Here is a 20,546-nt window from a genome sequence, read left to right as displayed (position 1 = left end):
AGCTCGAGATGTTAATTTTATGTCGCTTTCATGATTATCTTTCATAAACCACGCGTTAAGTAAATAATGATGATAATATCAATACGTGTCAAATATTTGATTGAGTCTAATTTTAGTAAAAACAATCAATTCATCATTAACTTAACCCTTGATCTTATCCAATTAAAAACTCTATTAACATATGAGGAATAATAGTATTAACCAAATAAAGGAATAATTGAGCTTGAACATTTCATGTATGTAGGAAAACAAACATTGGCCTTTTCTTAAAAATAAAAATTTGAAAAAAAACTATTACAACCCTTGGTATATTTCAGAGACTGGAAAAACTAAGGATTTATTTATTTAAGAATCTCCAAACTCTTTGATATATAGGTTGGCTCAGGATCAAAGTATAATCTTAATGTATAAGTAGGTGAAAATCTCATACTCAATGGGATTTAAATATATGAAATTAAAGACTTAGGTTTAATTGAAATGCGGATCATTATAGTTTCATAGGAACATTATTATATGAGTAAAATTGTTCATAATATTTACCGCAATATTATTAAGTAGGTTGTTGGCTGTGATTTGCATCATTACAAATTTAAAAATATACTTTAGCATAGTATTGAATTCCTTTTATTATAACGTTAAATTTAAATCATCGTAGTCATGAATCTAATTTTTAATAAAAGGTTATATGAGAAGACATGAAACACATTTCAATCGGTAAGACGCTTCCCCTCCAATCAATAGACGAGAGTTCGAGTGACTGTAGGGATAGATGATGAACCATTATTATATTAATTACTAGCTATCTTTGAAAAAAGGACATATAGGAATTACTTTATTTTCATAACTAATTATGCATAAATTGCATCATCTACAAATTCGAAAATATATATACATAGGACAAGATGTGGGGGTCTCATAAAATTCTCTAATATTAGAATCAGTTTGTTGGGAGAATTTACATAAAAGGACCAAATATTTTTCAATATAGTCCATTCTGTCCCATTACAAGCGATCAACTTTCCATTTTGACTTGTCCCACCACAAGTGATCAATTTCTTTTTTAACAAAAAAAAAACCCTTAACTTTCCCTTACTTTATTCTCTCATTTTACTTTATTATCTCTTTATATCTCTTACTTTTTCTTCTATCGTACTTTATTCTCTTTACTTTAATTCAATACATATCACTTTCTTAAATTCCGTGTCCAAAAGAAATCCATCACTTGTGATATGACGGAGGTAGTATATAACATCATATATGCATGGCTCCTGTTCTCACCCTAGCTCCTCTTCAAACACAACTCTCTCTCTCTCTCACACACACACATACAACGTTAATTCGTGCGTTGGTCCGAGAGGCTGAAGCTGCCAGCATGATCTGCTCTGCACCATATCCATTTCCAACCCATTATTATTTAATTGTTTTCTCGTAAAAATGAATTCATCTTCGATCTATTTGAGTGCTTCATCAAATGATTCTTTTTATAAAAAAAATAGCTTCAAAAAATGAAAATGGGCGCATCAGATCATTCTTGCAGCTTCATTCACTCGCCAACAACACCACATTCTGATTGGTCATCTATAAGGTGAGTTATGATTTTGATTTTTTTTTCTCTTTTATTAGAATAAAAACGTAGTATTAGATAATATAGAAGATTGTTCATATCAAAACTTTTCTTAAAGTCGCAAATATGTAAATATTAGTATCGGTTACTGACTCAATATCAGTTTGTAAATTTATGAATATTACTCCTGACTCAATATCAGGAACTATTATGTCGATATTAATTGTTATTAATACTCTATGGTGGCGTTCGGTTGCCATGACTAATATTATGAGACTATCCATCTAGGATTAAGTTATGTGATTATTTTAGTTGGAGGGGGAGGCTATGACTAATTATCATGAGACTATCCATCTAGAATTAAGTTGAAGGGTTCAATCTTATGAACCAAACATGATACATATTTAATCATGAGATTTAATCTTGCCAACTGAACACCCCTATTTATATGTGCGTGTATATTTGAACTATTGTGTGTGTAGTTTGGATTTAGATTAGTTATGCAGTCATATAAATCCAGTTTTTTTACTCGAAAGTCTGGGGCGTGTTTGTCTGCGTGGATTTGTTTTTTATGAAAAACAAGACCAGATTCATGAATTACTCCGCCGAAGATGCGGCGTTTCAAACACGTCTCTAACGGTCCACCAACAGTCTCACTCTCACATTAGTTCTCAAACATGCAGAAATTTCAATTAAAATCAAATAAATTGAAAAAATAGCTACTTAGGAATTGGAAATATCCATTTGTTTAATTAGTCATAGAAATATGTGTTGTACATTTAAATTGGGATGAATTCTTCTTCTTGGATGTTATATGTTGGAGTACATAAATTTGATCACTGAAAAAAAGGTGTTTTATCAACAGTGTGCAATTCCTAAACAGTGTTATCGACGAAATGACTATATTTTTAGTCGCTAGAAAAAGTAACTGATACATAAATTACCAATGGAATTTTTCACCAGTAAGTTGTTTTTTTAGTGGATGAAATATGTTGTTTTGTTTATTGAAATGTCAATATATATATATATATATATATATATATATAAATGTTCTTGTCTAATGTATTTATTCTTGTACACCCTATTGTTTGTTTCTTTCTTTTTGATGAATAACCAAATTTAAAGAGAGTATAAAGTTAAAAGACACTTGTTTTTTTAACTGTTCACGGTCGACAAATTGTATATAGTACTAAGAAAGTAGATAAATATACCCTTATACTAATATATTGTAATTAAATATCAAATTAAGATAATTATTAAAGATGGGTAAAATAAAATGGGGAAATTTTTCATAATTTTATTTTTTAAGGGCAATGTATTGCGAATTGCGCTGTTGCACCGTGGAAATGACAGTAACTCCAAAGGCCGAATATAATGAAAATTTTCGTATGTCAATGGCAAATTACTACACAGTATTTGAAATAATTTAATCACTTCCATATTAATTAAGCATTTAAGCTGCAACAGCAGAACAGCTAGCTACCACACAACATCATAAATTGCACATGCTCATTTAATAACTTGCATCATTACATAATTTAATTTTCTTATTTATTGAACCACTAATTTCATATACTATTATTTTTGCACACTTATGGCACAACGTGACAATACTTCAACATCAATATTTAAAAATATTAAAACAAAATTAAACATAAAATTACCCCATCTTCACCAGCTTATATATAATCCAAATCCAACAAAACAAAAATTGTAGCTCCATCACCAATCAAAATTCAAAACGTAGCAAAATCACAACAATTAATAATATGCACAACCTTTTTTTCTAGATAACATACATGAACATGTGCCCCAACATAGAGACAGAAATGGGTTTCGATTTGATTAATTACCATATTTAGTTTTAAAAAGCTAATTAAACCCTAATTAGTGACATTAAGGCCACTAATTTACAAAATATATGTTGAAATTGGTGTCACGACTTTGATAAATTAGTCTGAAAATGGAAGTGGTTAAAAGATTGTCGTAAGACAAATCAAAACTAACAAATGAATAACCACCATATGGCATATGCATTGATTTGAATAGTTTAATGTTTCAAATCAACATTAATTAATGTTAGTTCGACTTATACAAGATGGAGAGACAGAATTGGCTGAAATTTTATCATGATTTAGTGACATGATTAAGTCATTTCCTATATCACACAAATCATTGTATCAGCCTCGTTAATTTAAGGACATTGTATGAATTAGATTTGCCAAGTTCATTCTAATTAGCTGTTCTCAGTACACGAGTTTCATATGTCGGCTGCACGAGTTTTAATGAAATATTGACAAAATAAGAGAATGAAGGAAAAAAAATTGTGTAAGATATAAGAGAAAATAATAAAAAGTGAGTAAAATATGAAAGAGAATTTTTTTCATTTTTAGAAACGAGACTATTTTTGTGAACAACCCAGAGTAGAAAAATGATGCTATTTTTCGTGGATGGATGATGTGTTATATACTCCTATCAGACTGCACGTAGTAGTAGAAAATACTTAGTACTAGTTTTAATACATTTTTTAAATTTTGTTAGGTATATTTATTTTTTATTAAACAATAAATTAAAATTGATAACAATAGAAGGCTTTCAAGTTATAAGATTTAACTCGGCCATTTAAATAATTGATCGTTATCACAAAATTAAATGGGCCATTTAACTCGGAGTATCCCGAATATTGGTCACTATTTTAGTAATCGTACTCACTTATCATTCTCCATTAACAATACTTCAAATTTTCTTTCTACATATCTCCTACGTTATCAATTTGGCATTAAAACTCATATCATCTGAAAAATCTCTATGTTCAACGGAGAGAGTATATCGTTACGCATGAAGTTATGTAGGTACAAAATCTTGCACCCAAGAAAGAGTCTACTAAATAAAGACATCTAATAAAAGACATAAAGCAGCATTGACAAAACTAACTGAACCAAAAGGATAGAATAACACTACACCACCTAATCAAGCAACCAAAAAAACTACAAAAGGGGGGAAGAGGTGAGTGTTATATATCCATATATATGCCGGAAAACGATAGACGAAAGATAGCTTTACGGTCGATCATATGCCTAGACTAAGCCAAAGGATTCGTATAAGTCTGCGTATCCATAACGTTGAATATAGTCATCCATATCTTCGTTATAAAAGTATGCGTCCGGATTATAAGTGGAGAATGGAGGAGAGGTAAATGGATCACCTCCTAGGCAACTCGGCCATGGGACATCACTAGTCGAGTCATGAGGGAGTTTAAGATGTTTAATTTGTTGACGGCATCTTTTCCCCAAATCCCCTTCAAGATCGAGATCAAAACACCGCCGGATGTCAAGTGACTCGAGGCGTGGACAGCCGTTAAGGATGATTTCAAGTCCTTTATTTCCAATCCAGAGCCCATAAACTTGAAGATGCTGCAGGTTGGGCATACTTTTGCTGATTGCGAGAGCATACAGATTCCGATGAATTGATTCAATAAAAGGACGATCATCATTTTCGTCAACATCCTCTATCAGAAGGAACTTAAATGCGTTCAATGAGAACGATTTCAACGTCGGGCATGCATTGCCAATAGCCCGAATGTCAGCAGACATAACCCCTAGTTCAATCACACCAAACCTTGGTCTAATCGTAAGGTGCAACTCTTCCAATTGTCCAAGCTTTGCAACTATTCTAGCTGCACACGGTCCTGATATGAAAGGCATTTGAGATTTGGTGATCTGTTAAACATCAAAAAGATTAGACCTGTGGTTACATAGAGCAAGATCAAAAAAGCTTCTTAAACCAATAAATGCTACTTGTACATTCACTTATGTGATATAAAATCGAGAGAAAGGGTAAAATTTTGTCTATCGTCTACTGCATTATATTAACAACCAAACATAACTGAAGAAATTTTTTACAGAATTTGTATGATCTTGCAGAAACATAAGCTATCAAGGTGCGGAATCTTGCAGAAACATAGGCAGAACACAGGCTACGATCTTGCGACAACAAAAACATACAGTTATGAATTATGATAATGCAGAAAATATGTTTAACGAATAATTTCAATTTAATCCAACTTCTGCTAAGCGAGTTGAAAATCTGAGGTGGCCAAACTTCTCAATTGAAATTGGATGCGATTGACTAAAATCAATTCGAATATGAGGGCAAAACTTGGCTTGGGCAGAGAACAACCAGACAAAATATGGAAAAACTGATAAACTTGAGGAAAATAGTAAACAAGGAATAAGCAGAAGCAAAAAATTCAAGCAAAGATACAAAATTCTGAGAAAAAATATGAAAAAACAACTCTATAAATTTTTGGAAAGACACAGTCACACAATGAACAGAAATGCCAATAGAAATGTACCGATCAGCGATGTATTCCATGAGTTTGTCGTCGCCAAAGTACTGAATGGTGAAGTCGGTTAACTGTCCCCGGCTACGGTCAACAGCACGGCGGCACATGGCAGTGTACTTGGCGGCACAATCGATCTGCTTAGTGCTGGAGAAATCGATGACTCGCCACAACGCAGGATCCTTGCAAACGTTCCACCAGGTTGCACACACTTGCTGCGCGCTGCACAGCTTCTCCTCCGCCCCAAGCCTCTGGAGTATATTCGCGGTCACATCTAGAGGCAACTCCATCCACGGCGGCGAGGATGAAGCAACCGCCTCCGCCGCCGGAATTTCGGATCCAGTATTCATATTTCGACCTGCAAATAACCGCTCAGATCGATCTCCAAATTATCGACGGAAATGAGGGAAAAAACTTGGTAAAAATAAAATTAGGGCTCAAAATTGGGACTAAAAGAACCTGAATCGCTAAATTCCGCCGCCGCCCGAATTTTCCATCCAGTATTCATACTTAGACCTTCAAATTATCGATGGAAATGATGGAAAAACTTGCTTGATTTCGCAGTAAAAGGAAAATTAGGACTACACTGCAAATAACCGCTCAGCTCAATTTTCAAATTATCGGTGAAAATAATGGAAAAAACTTACTCGATTACGCTAGAGAGAATGGATAAATGATACGAGTTTTAATGTGAAATTGGTAAAGTAAGAATGGAAAAAAGTAAGATAGCAGTAGTGGTTAGTAGAATGCGAGGTCCATATTATTAGTAAGAGAGAAGAAAAACAAATAAGAGAGACGTAATGTTAGTGGAATGCTGGATCCATATTATCAGTAGTAAGACAGAAGGAAAACAAGTAATAAAGAATTTGTTGAAAACTTACCTTTTTAAATATGCTCTATTTTTCGTGGACAACTAAAAATGGCAAATGTGTTCTATTTTTTTGTGGACGGAGGGTATATAATGTTGTTCTGTGAGTTAATAAATAGAGTAAGGTAAGATAGAAGAAAAAGTAGAGATGACGTTATTTTTATTTTAGAAAATGTTTCATGTTTAAAAAAGAAAAACATTTTATTTTTAGTAGGATAAAATGAGTATATGATTAGAGAGGAGTACTAGATTATGTCAATAGAAAAATTCAATTTCTAGTTAAAAAAATGCTTCATTGACCCAAACAAGTGAAAGATAAAGTCTTGACTATCTTAAGTTGATAGTCCCAAATGTACAAAGTTATGTGTATAAGAGTAATATTTACATTGGCTAGTAATCGGAGATTTTAATGATCTTGCTTGTAGTTCAGAGAAGATCGGTGGTAATGATCACCCAACCTACTTACTCAATGGATTTCGTTCTGCCCTCCAGCACTGTGATTTACATGAAATAGAATGGCTTGGGTACTCTTATACATGGGAGAGGAGTAGAGGATCACCTAATTGGGTTCGTGAGAAACTCGATAGAGCGGTAGCTAACACTAAATGGTTTGAGAAATTTGAAAATGCAATCATCAAAACAAGGGTTTCTTCAGTTTCTGATCATTCACCAATTATACTATCCACTGATATTGTTGCAATACAATGGCACGTGAGGCGTTTTCGTTTTGAGAATAGTTGGTTTAAACAACCTGAGTTTCGACAATTGGTTGAATCACTGTGGAAGCAGGCAAATCACGGACTTACTCACAAAATTCAACATATGGGTAATGCCTTACAGAAGTGGGGACGCAACCTGAACAAGGAACTCAACATCAAGAAAAAACATTTAAAAATCAGACGCGAAGTTTGTCGAAACAACAACACATATGAACGCACTAACTTACGAGCTGAGTTGAATACAATCCTTGACATGGAAAGAATTCAGTGGGAAACAAAGAGCTAACGAATTTTGGCTTCAAGAAGGAGATGCGAATACAAAATATTTTCATCTTGCAGCAAATAATCGCAAACGACGAAACACTATTACAGAGCTGCAAAATGACTCAGGTGTGACAATCCGCAGCAAAGATGGTATCCATAAAGATGGTATCCATTCTATTATTAATAATTATTTTCAGCGATTATATGCTGCTGAAGTTACAGATTTTGAGCCCGTTACGTCTTTAGCTAATCCACGAGTTTATTCTAATGATAATGTTGAATTACTTGCTCCGCTTACATATGAGGAATTTCGAAAAGTTGTGTTTTCTATGCATCCCGATAAAGCACCAGGTCCTTATGGTCTTAATCTTGCTTTCTATCAAAAAATTTGACATTTGATAGGTGATGAGGTCCTTGCTGCAAGGTCTTCTTGGCTAGCCAATGGACAGTTTCCACCATCGCTTACAGATACAATTGTTGTGCTCGTTCCCAAAGTTGACAACTCAACCACAGTTAAAGACCTGAGACCTATATCACTATGCAATGTCTTATATAAGATTATTGCAAAAGTTCTTGCGAACCGCCTTAAGAGATTACTCCCCGAAGTAGTTTCTGAAAATCAATCCGCTTTCATCAAAGGTAGATTGATTACTGATAACTATAAATTCAATTAATTAAATTTTAAAAACAATGTTAAAAGCGCATGTTGTTAGAGTGCATGCTTCATAATTTAGCAACGCTTATTACGAGTGCATATAAACATAGTAATAAATGAAATATTTAGTTTTTATTCAAAAAATAAAATAAATATTTGGAGTTAATTAGTGAAAGAAACGTTAAGTTGATGTGAATCATACGGCGCCGTGCAACTCATTTTCAATCTCGATCACATTTATTGAAAATGACAATAATTAATCTAAATTTCTATTTATAAGTAATCGAAAATTTAAATAAGCAACCAATGACTTAAAAGTCAAAATGAATATTTTTAATCCAAGTAAATTTCAGGAAAAGCGTAGTTAGATAAAATACTGGCATGCAAAAATCATCAGAAAAATTATAAATTCTGGATTTGTTCACAATTTTTCTGTTTAAAAAATTTAGTGGATTTTTATACTCTAATATTACAAATGTAATCACATCTTGATATTGCTTTATCAGCATATTTTCCAATTTCAGATTTATTAAAGATTATTTAAGCAGATTTAATTGCTTTTCAAAATACAAAATCTAAGGAAAGCGGTAGAGAGAGAGAGGTGTTTCTCTTTCTTAAAATTCAACTAAAGTGATTATTCATTTCGAGATTAAGAAAGGAATTTATACGGTTGAGAAGAAGAAGTGAAGAACCCTAACGCAGCGGTGCAAATCGAATCAGGCCGTTGAAAATGGGGCAAAACAGCCGGAAGACGCTGATTTACGCGCTGGTGGCGCGCGGAACGCCGCCGGTGGTGCTGGCGGAGTACACCGAGTTCAGCGGCAACTTCAATTCCATAGCCTATCAGTGCCTCCAGAAGCTTCCTGCCTCCAACAACAAGTTCACCTACAACTGCGATAATCACACCTTCAATTACCTCGTTCACGACGGATTCAGTAAGTTCGATACTCGTCGCTGTTGTTCAGCTTAGTTGATTGCTTTGGTGCGGTTTATCGTTTTTTTTTTAATCGGAAGATGCTTGATTTTATTTGCTATTTGCTCGATTAGGTCGCGAATTCGCAATTGTTTAGTTTTATGATCGTGTTGATTTGTTAGGTGTCGATTCATCACCGATTTCTGCGTTTTATTGAAATTTGAGGTAAACGTATGGTTATCTGTGTGAACGACTGATGATTCGTGGTGATTTATGCTAATTCCTTTAACTGATTCATGAAATTGATGTGAAAGACTAATCTAATAAAGCTCTACCTTTGCCGAAGTGATTGAAATTGAAGTATTCATAACGAGTCATCTTTTCGTGTTTTCGTGTTTTCGTATTTTGATATTAAAGCTAAATTGGCACCTGCCTTGTGTTGGTAGAAACAAGTGAGTTATTAAGCAATAAGGTTGAATTGGAGCTCTAAAATGGTAGTTTCTACTTTCTGTGCAGCATACTGTGTTGTTGCTGAAGAGTCGGCTGGAAGGCAGCTTCCGATGGCTTTTCTAGAACGCATAAAGGATGACTTCGTAGCAAAATACGGTGGTGGGAAGGCTGCGACAGCTCCTGCGAATGGCCTTAACAAAGAATTTGGGTGCATAAATTTCTAGTGATAGTATATGTTTTCCATCGAATATGTCTGTATAAATAGTTAATTTGGAAAACATGTATTGCAGACCGAAGTTGAAGGAACAAATGCTATACTGCAGCGAGCACCCCGAGGAGATTAGCAAATTTGCAAAGGTTAAGGCTCAGGTTTCAGAAGTGAAAGGCGTTATGATGGAGAATATCGAGAAGGTATAGAGACCACTTTTCGATCTTGTACAATGACTTCCATCATTCCATGTTGTTAACTATGCTCAGGAAACTGAAAATTCGATGTGTTTTATGTTCATTTAATTACTTTTGGTCGGTTTGTTAGATCTACATTCGACTCCATGCTGAAAGCAAGATAATATATATGCCATGTTTTCCGTATTATTTTGACAGCTTTCCGGTTGACTGATTACTTTATTTATAGCTATTAGTATGACTATCAGCCTGCCATATTTGTTTTCTAGTTTTCCTACGTTTAAATATTCGTGTGTATATTTGTTTAAACAATGGCTGTATCTGGAAAAGTAGGATACAATCTCATAAAATCATCTGATGCAGGTTCTAGATCGTGGTGAGAAGATCGAGCTTCTAGTGGATAAGACTGAAAATCTTCATCATCAGGTATATATCTGTATGTGTTTCTTTGCCTCTTTGATATTTTCATTTCCATTAAAATTCATATATTCCAGACACTCCTAGTTATAGAATTCCGTTTCTTTGCCTCTTCGATATTTTCATTACCTAAAAATTCATAGTTATAGAATTCCCGGTTTTCCCAAATTTGCAAAACACCCCTATTCTTCATCTACTGTTCGAGCTGCATTTTTTTATGCTACTGATTCTTCGTACAAAGATCGTCACATATATCTATTCGTTGCTGGATTTTAATCAGGCCCAGGACTTCAGAACCACCGGAACGCAAATCAGGAGGAAAATGTGGCTGCAAAACATGAAGATCAAGCTGATTGTTTTGGCGATTATCGTCGCGCTGATCCTCATAATCGTCCTCTCTGTCTGCAACGGGTTCAAGTGTTGAAAAATCGATCGTTTGCACATTTGCAGATCTCTTCTGCTGGGAAGATTGTGCATCATCACACACATCCATTTTGTATAAAGCAGTAAAAACTATACCATGTTTGGTAGGAGAGAACTTTTTTTGAGTTTTATGCCATTTAAAATAACTACTACTATGATCTTATATGCTGTGACTCCTAACCCCAATTCTATTTGATAAATATCGGGTTTATGCAAATCGTAGTCTTATTTGTATATCGAGCTTGAATTGAATTGAATTGAATCGAATTGAATCTACATTATATTTGTGTTAAAATTTTACTCCATTTTTAGAGATGGTTATATGTCAAATTGTATTAAATTGGTTTTTGTGTTTAGATGTTTCCGCAATATTGCAATAAAAATTCAAAAAAAAAAGTCTTGCAAAAATTCGTGCGGATAAAATTGCCAATATTGCAAGGGTATTATGAAAAAATAGTTTAAAATAAAATTTAGCCCAAAAATTGGAGCTTTGAGTTAAGAGTATATATATTGGGCTAGGTGCACACTGATATCTCCCTTATAATTTTATAGACTCGTTTAATTTGAGCCCAATTAAAACACAATATGTAGTTGAGATATGACTATACTTTTTAATTGCAATTAAATTTATGGGGATATAAATAAATAAATTTAGGTTGCTATTAATTTATTAAAATCACAAAATGTCCATTTGTTCTATTTCCCTACTTTCGTTAACGGCTTTTCGATTTTACATGGACGAATTGGTTATAACTTATACTTATGTAGTGATGAATTTTGTGTATGACCATTTCCGATTGACATATCCCTTTCATCCAAAATTCCGAGGAAAAACATTCCAACAAGCACTTGAACTAATTCAATGTATACATATCAAATCACCCTTCAACTCATTGTCATTAGGAAAAGTTCAAGATTTGAATAAATCACATAAATTCTAAATAAAAGAAATTTCAACATCATCAACAAACAGTGACATTGTTTATTAACTTATTATGTATAGGTGATTAGGCAACAAACATGAGGCTTATGTAATTATTTTATTTAATCAGCAGCCCTAAACAGATAACATCAAACAACAGAGTCACAATCAAGTTTGGTTTTCATTACCTATTATCAAACAACTTTATTTCATGATTTTGGGCTTATTTGATTCCACGTTTGTCACCACTGTTTTGTTGCATTCAAGGATACTTTTTGGATATGTATAGAGTTAGTTGTCATTTAAAGTCAATAATATGAAGACACACAATAACAACGGTCCATACAAATTCATTTTCCCTAATTTTTTATAAAAATTCAAAATATTTAGGGTAAATTGCCGAATTGTCATTAGTCAAATTCTGATACTTCAACAACTTAGAAATTAGTCAAAAAACCATAAATTTGGAATTTGTTCTTCCATTGTGAAAATCTAATATGACAGCAAAAGAAATCATACATACTCCAAAATTATACTATTATTTATTAATGAAGATAACGATATTGTCTTATTAAAAAATAGGGTAAACTGCTTCTAAAATCGTGAACTTTCACAATAGTTTGGTATTTCCCGTAAACTTTAAAAGTTGCGTAAAAAATCATGAACTTTGCTCCCGTGTGCTAATTTCCCGAGCCGGGTTTTCCGACTAAGTAGAGTGCTGACGTGTGTAAGTGTCTGACGTGGGTGATGTTGTGGACGTGATACGTACAATTACATGGATTTAAATTTAAAATGTTTTAAATCATCACGTACCATAAAAAACCCTAAACCCTAACCTAACCAAACATCAGAAATTAAACATCAAATTTCTTCTGCTCAGTGAACATCTTAAGATTAACTTGAGAGCTTCCACCGTCGTCAACAGCCTCCCTCGCCAAATCCCTCCATTTCTTAGCGTTTTTCCTCATCTCCCTACTCTCATCTCCACCGTCCATCACCATCTCTAAGCACCGCACGATCTCATCTGCCTCCACAATCTCCCCCTTCACAACCCTCACTCCACACCTCCACGAATCCTCCTCCAGCTTCGCATTCATCACCTGATCCATCGCCTGTGCCATTGCCACCACTGGCACCCCCGCTGCCACGCTCTCCAGCTTTGAATTCCACCCACAGTGGCTCACGAAACAGCCGACGCTCATCACGGAGGATGGTGATGATATCCAAGCGATGATTTTCTCCCTCGAGCTGAATTGGCATCCGCCTGAGATGGGTTCTCTCTCCCCGTCGTTTTACGTTTGCAAATTTTAGACATATAATTTAAGGGATGCAGCGAAATTTTTTTACATTTTGTGGTTTTTTTTTCTTGTTGATTTCCAAAGGTGTAGCTAGACCATAATTCGACTAAATTTCATGGTGTTTTCTAATAATTTGCCCGAATATTTATATTCGATACAAGCAAGAAATAAATGCCATCGCAAAAAGTGCTCGATATGTCCGCTATTATATATTACATTTCAGAACTAAACAAGTTTTAAAATAATATGAAATTGATAAAGATAGAAAATGTTACTAGCTAAAATGGGAATCACACTTTTATATATTAATTTAATAATTAAATGTAAATAAAGTAAATTAGTGTAACTATTACTCTCAAATATTGTAAATATGAAATAGAAATATGGATATCCGATAATAATAAAATGTGACATGTAAAAGTGAACCATAGTTTTTATGGGAATACGACCGATTCAAGTTAGACTCGTTCTTGAAATTCTAATGTCCAGATGCAAAATTTTAAAGTAAGTTATTTAATTTTTTCCCTAAAAGTAACAAATGTATCATTTGTGGGAGTGGGTGACATCAATTATTCTGAGAGGTTGCAACTGTTTAAGAAAAGGACAATTGCTTGCCTAATTATATTTGTATAAATAGAATTTCTTATAGTTACTTTTTCTCACATTTTATCAAGAATGACGTGGGCTATTCTTGATTGGAGTACTAACACATTTAATTATATAATAATATCATAGTCAAATAAAATATTTCAAATATTTTATGGGCTTTCTTAGAAAAGCTAGAGAGAAAATTCATGGTGTCGGTTGACTAATTTTCTCAATCTTAAGTCGACAACAAAACCATTTATTTGATTAATCATAAATTCGATGATTATATTTGCCATGATTCACAACTAGTTCAATTATTGATTAATTAAACGATTTTTCAACTTCATATTTGTGAGAATTCACAATCAAAATAGGTGATGTGATGAAATGGACAGCAATGGAATTTTACACGTAAAATATGAGGCTCAAGTTTTCATATTTGACAAACTAGAAAAACACTACCTTTTGAATTTACAATATTATTGTGGAATTGAAACTTATTGTGTGCAATCAACTTCTAGACGAAATCATGCTAAATTAAAGGATTGTATTTCTTATGAATAAAAATGCTCTAAACCACCAAAATATAAGAAGAGTGAGTCATTCTCGGGGCCTACAATTACAAAATACACGTCAAATCATCCACCAGTTAAACAAACTAAAAAAAGAAAACGTTAGCAAAGAACACAAAAACAGTCAACAAAACCAGATAAACACAAACAACAAGAAACAAAAAGGTAACAAATGTAAACAATAATCGAATCATAGCCTTAAACAACGCCAGTCGACAATTTTACCGAATCTTACGCATACCCTAATTAATCCAATAATAAAGTTGATTGGCCAAAATTGACAATCCAATCTTCTCAACTTCAAAAAAATCCAAAACCATGAATACAATAAGGTAACAATATCACATCGATGGAAACTTTCACATTAAATGCATCAAATACATTTAAATCGACAATTGAATAAATGAAAATTGGGCAAAGCAACGTGCATGGCGTGAACACAAACAAACATACGTTTGTTTTTATATAATCAAGTAGTCGTGGTCCAAGATACGGCTGGGGCCCCACATTTTTTGTTCTTTTTATACAATTAAGCTTTAAATTGATTGAACCAACACTTGTATTCGTCTAATGTGACACCCCATCAATTCATATAAATACAAATTAATTGAAATTATGATTCATTTTACAGATGTGAAAATGTGACATGGTGATGGGGAAGGGTCCTCGAAGGAAGAAAAGTGGAGTATATAAAAAGAAAATTTAATGTGATTATCGAGAGATGATATTAACTCGGGCAAGTGTGTTAGGAACTCTAATGTCACACATTTATTACGTAGGATAATCTGGTGTCGAATTTATAAATTAAATGAACTTTTCTTTCTAACAGATTATGCTTTCATCGAGAGTTCAAACGGATAATGTTTATGGTCTGTGAAAGACAGACTTGATCAACAATGGTATCTGAAATATGACCTAGAATGGTGGTTTGGCAAAGAATCTAGCATGTATAATTAATGTGGTCGTGACCAACGAGAACTCGAAGTGGTGGTCTAGCAAAGAACGATCTGTGACCAATTCTCGTTGGCCTTAAGGAGAATCGATTGTTACAAACTTTAATGTTCATGTATATGTTTGGATTGTAATATCGTGTCAGATTTTTTTGTCGATTCGGAGTTGGAAAATGGTTATATCTTACGATTGATATTTAAATGTTTGATTGTGATTTTAAAATATATAGTCAAATCAATGAAGCCATCATCTTATAATCTAGGATAATGCATATTTATAAGTGGTATATTATCTAATTGGATATCATGATGCAACTCACTATATAACTTGGCATGTATGATCGAATTATTAAAAAATATAATACAGTTTGAATTTTTATTAAAAGTAGGAACGTTTTAATTGAATTCATATCAGTTGGTACATCTGTATTGACAGAGATTTAATTAAATTAATTTTTTCGAATGAGACATTGTGAAGAAACAACTAGAAGACTTGACAATTGATGATCTATTACGCGTCACTAGTTTAGATGTTTGATTTGTATATAAAGAAAGTAAATTGTTAATTCAATTTAATAATAAGAATAATGAGTAATACTTGAACACAACGTCAACGTTTCGGCTGCTTTTGTTTTGTGTGATTTGTATTTAATGTCAAAAGAAAAGAAAAGTAAAGTAAAAGAAATTTGGAGACAACTTTCTTGGCTAAGTTGCTAATCAATCTAGAATAAGATTAAGGGATGTGTTTAAATAAAAAGTGACTAAATTAGTATAATTGCGTCACCTAATACATGAAAAGGACTTAGGGTGTTTGGATAATCTTGTATAAAGTAATTAAGTTGAAGAGCTTACTTTTAAGCAATAATATTGAATTTAAATACATCCAAAGGAACTAAGACATCATGCAAACAATGTCTAAGTTTAATAGTAATATACATTGAAATTGACTACAGTAAAAATTGTTTTCTATATCTAACCAAACAAGTACTATATGTAACTAAATTTTTGTTATTGAAAGACTTCAAATAGTTTATTTGTCATGTGAATAGATAAATGTAACTATTTGTAATTAGTGTATAACTTAATTGTACAATGTTCTAAATTATAAAATTTGGTCATATTCCGATGTGTTGAAACTGTGAAAAAAATTAGGTTGGAAAAGTATGAAGTTTAATATGACAGTCGTGAAAATACATATAAAGTTAAATGACGTCATCTATTTTATAAAAATAATGACGTTTTCTGGTTGAAAAACATCAACAATATATTACATATATCATTTTTTTATTGTGAAAAAATTGTGAACAAACCAAAATTGTGAACAATAATTTTACCAAATTTTAGTCTTCTTTTCAATTTGGCCAAATATAAATATATACATGGTGGTGGCAAGAATTTTATATTAATCTAAAGGGAGTGATAGATTAACCACTTAATTTTTATTCCAACCGCACAAAACCTAAGATTCGAGGAGAAGTCGGCAAAATAAATCAATTTATTAAAAAATATGTCAACTATTGCATGTCATTCAAATGTTTTATTCGTATAAATCAAACTCAATAAGGCTGTTGCACCTCCTCTATAATAAAATAAAATAAAATAAAATAAAATAAATTACGTTACCCTTTATTAGTTGTTAAAGGTTGAACTGTTGTCAGCAACATTACTGTGAAGTTTTGCTATATATAATAGTCGTAGATATTTATAAAGATATAAATTAGTTATAAGCCTTTCATAAAAACAGAAGATTAAGTAAAAAAATTCAAACCACGAGAATGAGATTAGAGAAAATAATAATTTAATAGTCAGACCTGGTAGGTTTAAAAAAATACAAAACATACTTTAATAGTAAGATAAGATGAGATGACATGACATGGATATCTGATTAATTATTATAATAATAAGTAGTTTGAAATAATTAATTACCACTAATTGAGTAAGGGGATCTATTTCAAGATTGCCAACCACATTAGAATCAATTTCAGTCGTTGTCGAATGAAGTGATCAGCTTCAAATGAAGGTAATTAAAAAACAATGATATGTTTTTTGTCTTAATTATTTCTTAATTTGCAATGATTTTGGTGAACGTGTGAAGATGCGCACTCAATTTTTATTTATGGAGAATTTCAATAGGGTCCCACTAACCTTAATCTCGTGTAAGATTTGATTTGATTGGCCAACAAATAGAAAATTAAACAAAATTAGGAGAAAATCAAGAGACATGTCTACACTTTAACCCTAATTTTTAGGCCAAACCACTCAATAGAGACTCTTATCATATTATTGTTTAATTCCATTGATTAAGCAACACAATATAGTAGAATCATTTTTTAAGACAACTTTGTAATGGTCCAATATAATTTGTTTTCGGTTTATATTATTGTTTAATTCCATTCATTAGTTGTAAGTGTTTTATTTACTTTATTATATTTCTTTTAATTTTATTTGTCACTTTTATATAATAAAGCATATTGTCACATTAGTAGTGGGGATGCCTTGTAGACAACCCTATATGTCATGAAATGATTCCAACACGTTGTAGACTATAATAATTCCATAATAACACATATCTTGATCATCACAAAAGTTAAATTTATATTGATTAAACCTTGGTACAAAATTAGTACATTTACACGTGAAGATCCCTGCATTATTGCTTCTTTTTTGACCAAAATTGATAGAAAACTCAGTTTAAAGTAAATTTAAAATTCCAATATTCCAAGCATTTGTTCTTGAAAATATATATTTAAATTTAAAGCGATAAACCTAAGAATTATTCCCATAAACGTAAAATGATCCTAAATAATTAAAGAATATATTCTTGATATGTACTTGTCAGTGATCATCCCTTAATTAAAAATTAGTAGTTGATGATACACTCAATTAGAGTTGTCAAAGTGTATAAAATTATTGAATTATACCAAAATTGGTTTACTTAATGTATATACGCGACAGGGAATATTAAAATAATTAAAAAAATCCCTCAAGTCCAACTTAATGAATCTGTATTTAATTAATACATATAATTGCATGTGACGTTCTTACCATCAACATAAAAAATATTTGGGCAGTTAATATCCAAGGGAAGTAGTATTAATTGAATAATTAAAATTACGGTGCTAATTTAAATTTTCAATTTTGGTTCTAATCTTGGAATAATTACTTTTAGTATCAATTTGACAGCCAACAAAATGTTTCCGATTAATATTTTGATTAATTTAGGGTAACGTTGCTATAAATGAAAATTAAATACAAAATCTGAAAATATATGATTTTTTGTATTTAGATTTCAATTTAGTAAAATTGGCTTAAATTTTAGATTTAAACTATTGATAAATTTTTTAAATAGAACAATAAAATTGTATATCCGTTTAGTTTGACGAACGAAGGAAAATAAACTAAAAATCATATCTCTATTTATAATTAAGTATGAAAGTTATGTATGTAAAAATAATTGAACCTTAACTAATTATAATTTCTAATTTCTTAGTTCTTTAAATAAATATTATATATACTAAATTTTTTATGGCATATTATATTATGACAACACAACCTATTGTAACATTTAAACCAAAATTTATGTACTTTGTCGATGATATCGCAATCAATTAATTGAAATAGAGAAATGTATAGACATTAATTACGAGATTGGAAATTGAATGATAAAATATTAGTAAAATGTACTGACTTGCAATTAATATTGAGTAAATTTGTTCAACCCTATGTAAATGGACCACTGAGTTAGGACGAAATGCATCTGCAGTTCTGTACCAAAATCAAGTTGAGAAATTAATAATTGAATTAATAAATTGCGTACTAGTATCATGTAAAATATATTAATAAAAAAAATATTTTATTTTTAAATTTTCTAAATCCTAATACGACAATATATGATTTGGACGTTTGTGAAGATAAGGTGGTGAGTTTCAAGAATTGGTTTTCAAAGATTTGAAACTTTGAATGATTCTTTATTCTCTTTTTCCTTTCTTTTTTTCGAGTATAAAATGCATGATTTCGAGCAAAGTATTTTGTTTGTTGCGAAAATTATGACACAAAAAGTAAGAAGGCGTCACAAACACATACAAACATATGAACATTATATATATAGGACATCAATTATTTAAATAAATTTTTGTAAAATTTTAGTTAGTTATATAACATATGAAAATGGAATAATAAATTTTAAAATTTTATTATTTGCAATTGTTCAATTAACGTATAAAATGACATTTTTTAGTGATACTAATTAAATACGGGGTGAGTCAATAATGTCCAAACTATTGATTCTATCCTCCAAATAAGAGAACTCAAACTAAAAGAATAAATAACTTTTTTTTAATTATTCTCTTGATATCACTATACATCCATTATCAAACAAGAATCAACTATACATATCTAAACTCACAAAAGATAATCGAATAATACAAAACCCACACATATCATACCAATTTTCAAAAAGGAAAAAAAAAGCACAATACATAGGTGAATTAACATAAAAACTAGTACTCCCTTTTTGCCATTTTGGTATATCCAATTTATTAATTGAGAATACAAAATTATTTATTCACATCGAAATTAACTTCGATAAAAATCTCATGAAATTCGAACCCTGTCCTGCACGGTTGCACTCATCTTTCAAGCAGTTGGACTAACTATAGGTTTTCGAGGTCGAGGAAATGAAAATAATTCCTCATCCTTATAATGGTAATTTTTTTAAAAAAGGGAAAATTAATAGAAATCCATAAAGTTTAGTAAAACATTCAATCCATTTCACGTCTTTGAAAATAAGTCAGCAAAAATCAATAAGTGTTGATAGCTGCAAAAAGAAATTCAATCGTTACACGTAATAATTGTTTGTGATTTAAAAAAAAAACAATGTTGTTTCATTATGAATAGACGACATCGTTTAACTTATTGGCTGCAATGTCTACATACGATTCCTCATCTGGTGTAGGTGCACTGACGAAGCACACAATATAAACCCAAGGGGTTCCACTACAAAAAAATCCAATCACTGCACGTAACTATTAATTGTTGATGATTTTAAACCAAACGATACTTTTCTCTACAAATAGACGACGGCGTTTAGCTTATTGACTATAACGTCGGCGCACGATTTCCCATCCGGTGTAGGTGCACCGGAGAAGCAGACTGATGGTTTGGCGAATTTTTGATGGTGATGAATACAGGAAAATA

General features: G+C 31.8%; 3 protein-coding genes across 3 annotated transcripts; 1 reads left to right on the top strand and 2 right to left on the bottom strand.

Annotated features, from left to right (window-relative positions):
- Positions 1-4,443: 4,443 nt before the first annotated feature.
- LOC121773811 (F-box protein SKIP19-like) lies at positions 4,444-6,510 on the bottom strand. Its single transcript, XM_042170724.1, has 3 exons — positions 6,366-6,510; positions 5,919-6,264; positions 4,444-5,283 (listed from the first exon to the last, which is right to left on the bottom strand). The coding sequence occupies exons 1-3, from the start codon at positions 6,412-6,414 to the stop codon at positions 5,232-5,234; spliced, it is 447 nt and encodes a 148-aa protein (XP_042026658.1). The 5' UTR covers positions 6,415-6,510; the 3' UTR covers positions 4,444-5,231.
- On the bottom strand, positions 4,642-5,157 carry LOC121775422 (putative F-box/LRR-repeat protein 23). The gene has a single exon (XM_042172506.1). The coding sequence runs from the start codon at positions 5,155-5,157 to the stop codon at positions 4,642-4,644; it is 516 nt and encodes a 171-aa protein (XP_042028440.1).
- Positions 6,511-8,970: 2,460 nt separating the features above from the next.
- Positions 8,971-11,315, top strand: LOC121775453 (vesicle-associated membrane protein 721-like). The gene is made up of 5 exons (XM_042172534.1): positions 8,971-9,347; positions 9,842-9,983; positions 10,066-10,186; positions 10,544-10,606; positions 10,878-11,315. The coding sequence occupies exons 1-5, from the start codon at positions 9,143-9,145 to the stop codon at positions 11,019-11,021; spliced, it is 675 nt and encodes a 224-aa protein (XP_042028468.1). The 5' UTR covers positions 8,971-9,142; the 3' UTR covers positions 11,022-11,315.
- The last annotated feature ends 9,231 nt before the right edge of the window (positions 11,316-20,546 follow it).

This window comes from Salvia splendens, chromosome 17 (genome assembly GCF_004379255.2).
Source record: "Salvia splendens isolate huo1 chromosome 17, SspV2, whole genome shotgun sequence".
Taxonomy (NCBI): domain Eukaryota; kingdom Viridiplantae; phylum Streptophyta; class Magnoliopsida; order Lamiales; family Lamiaceae; genus Salvia; species Salvia splendens.
The sequence above is the reverse complement of the archived record's forward strand: the minus strand, read 5'-3'. Positions and strand labels throughout refer to the sequence as shown.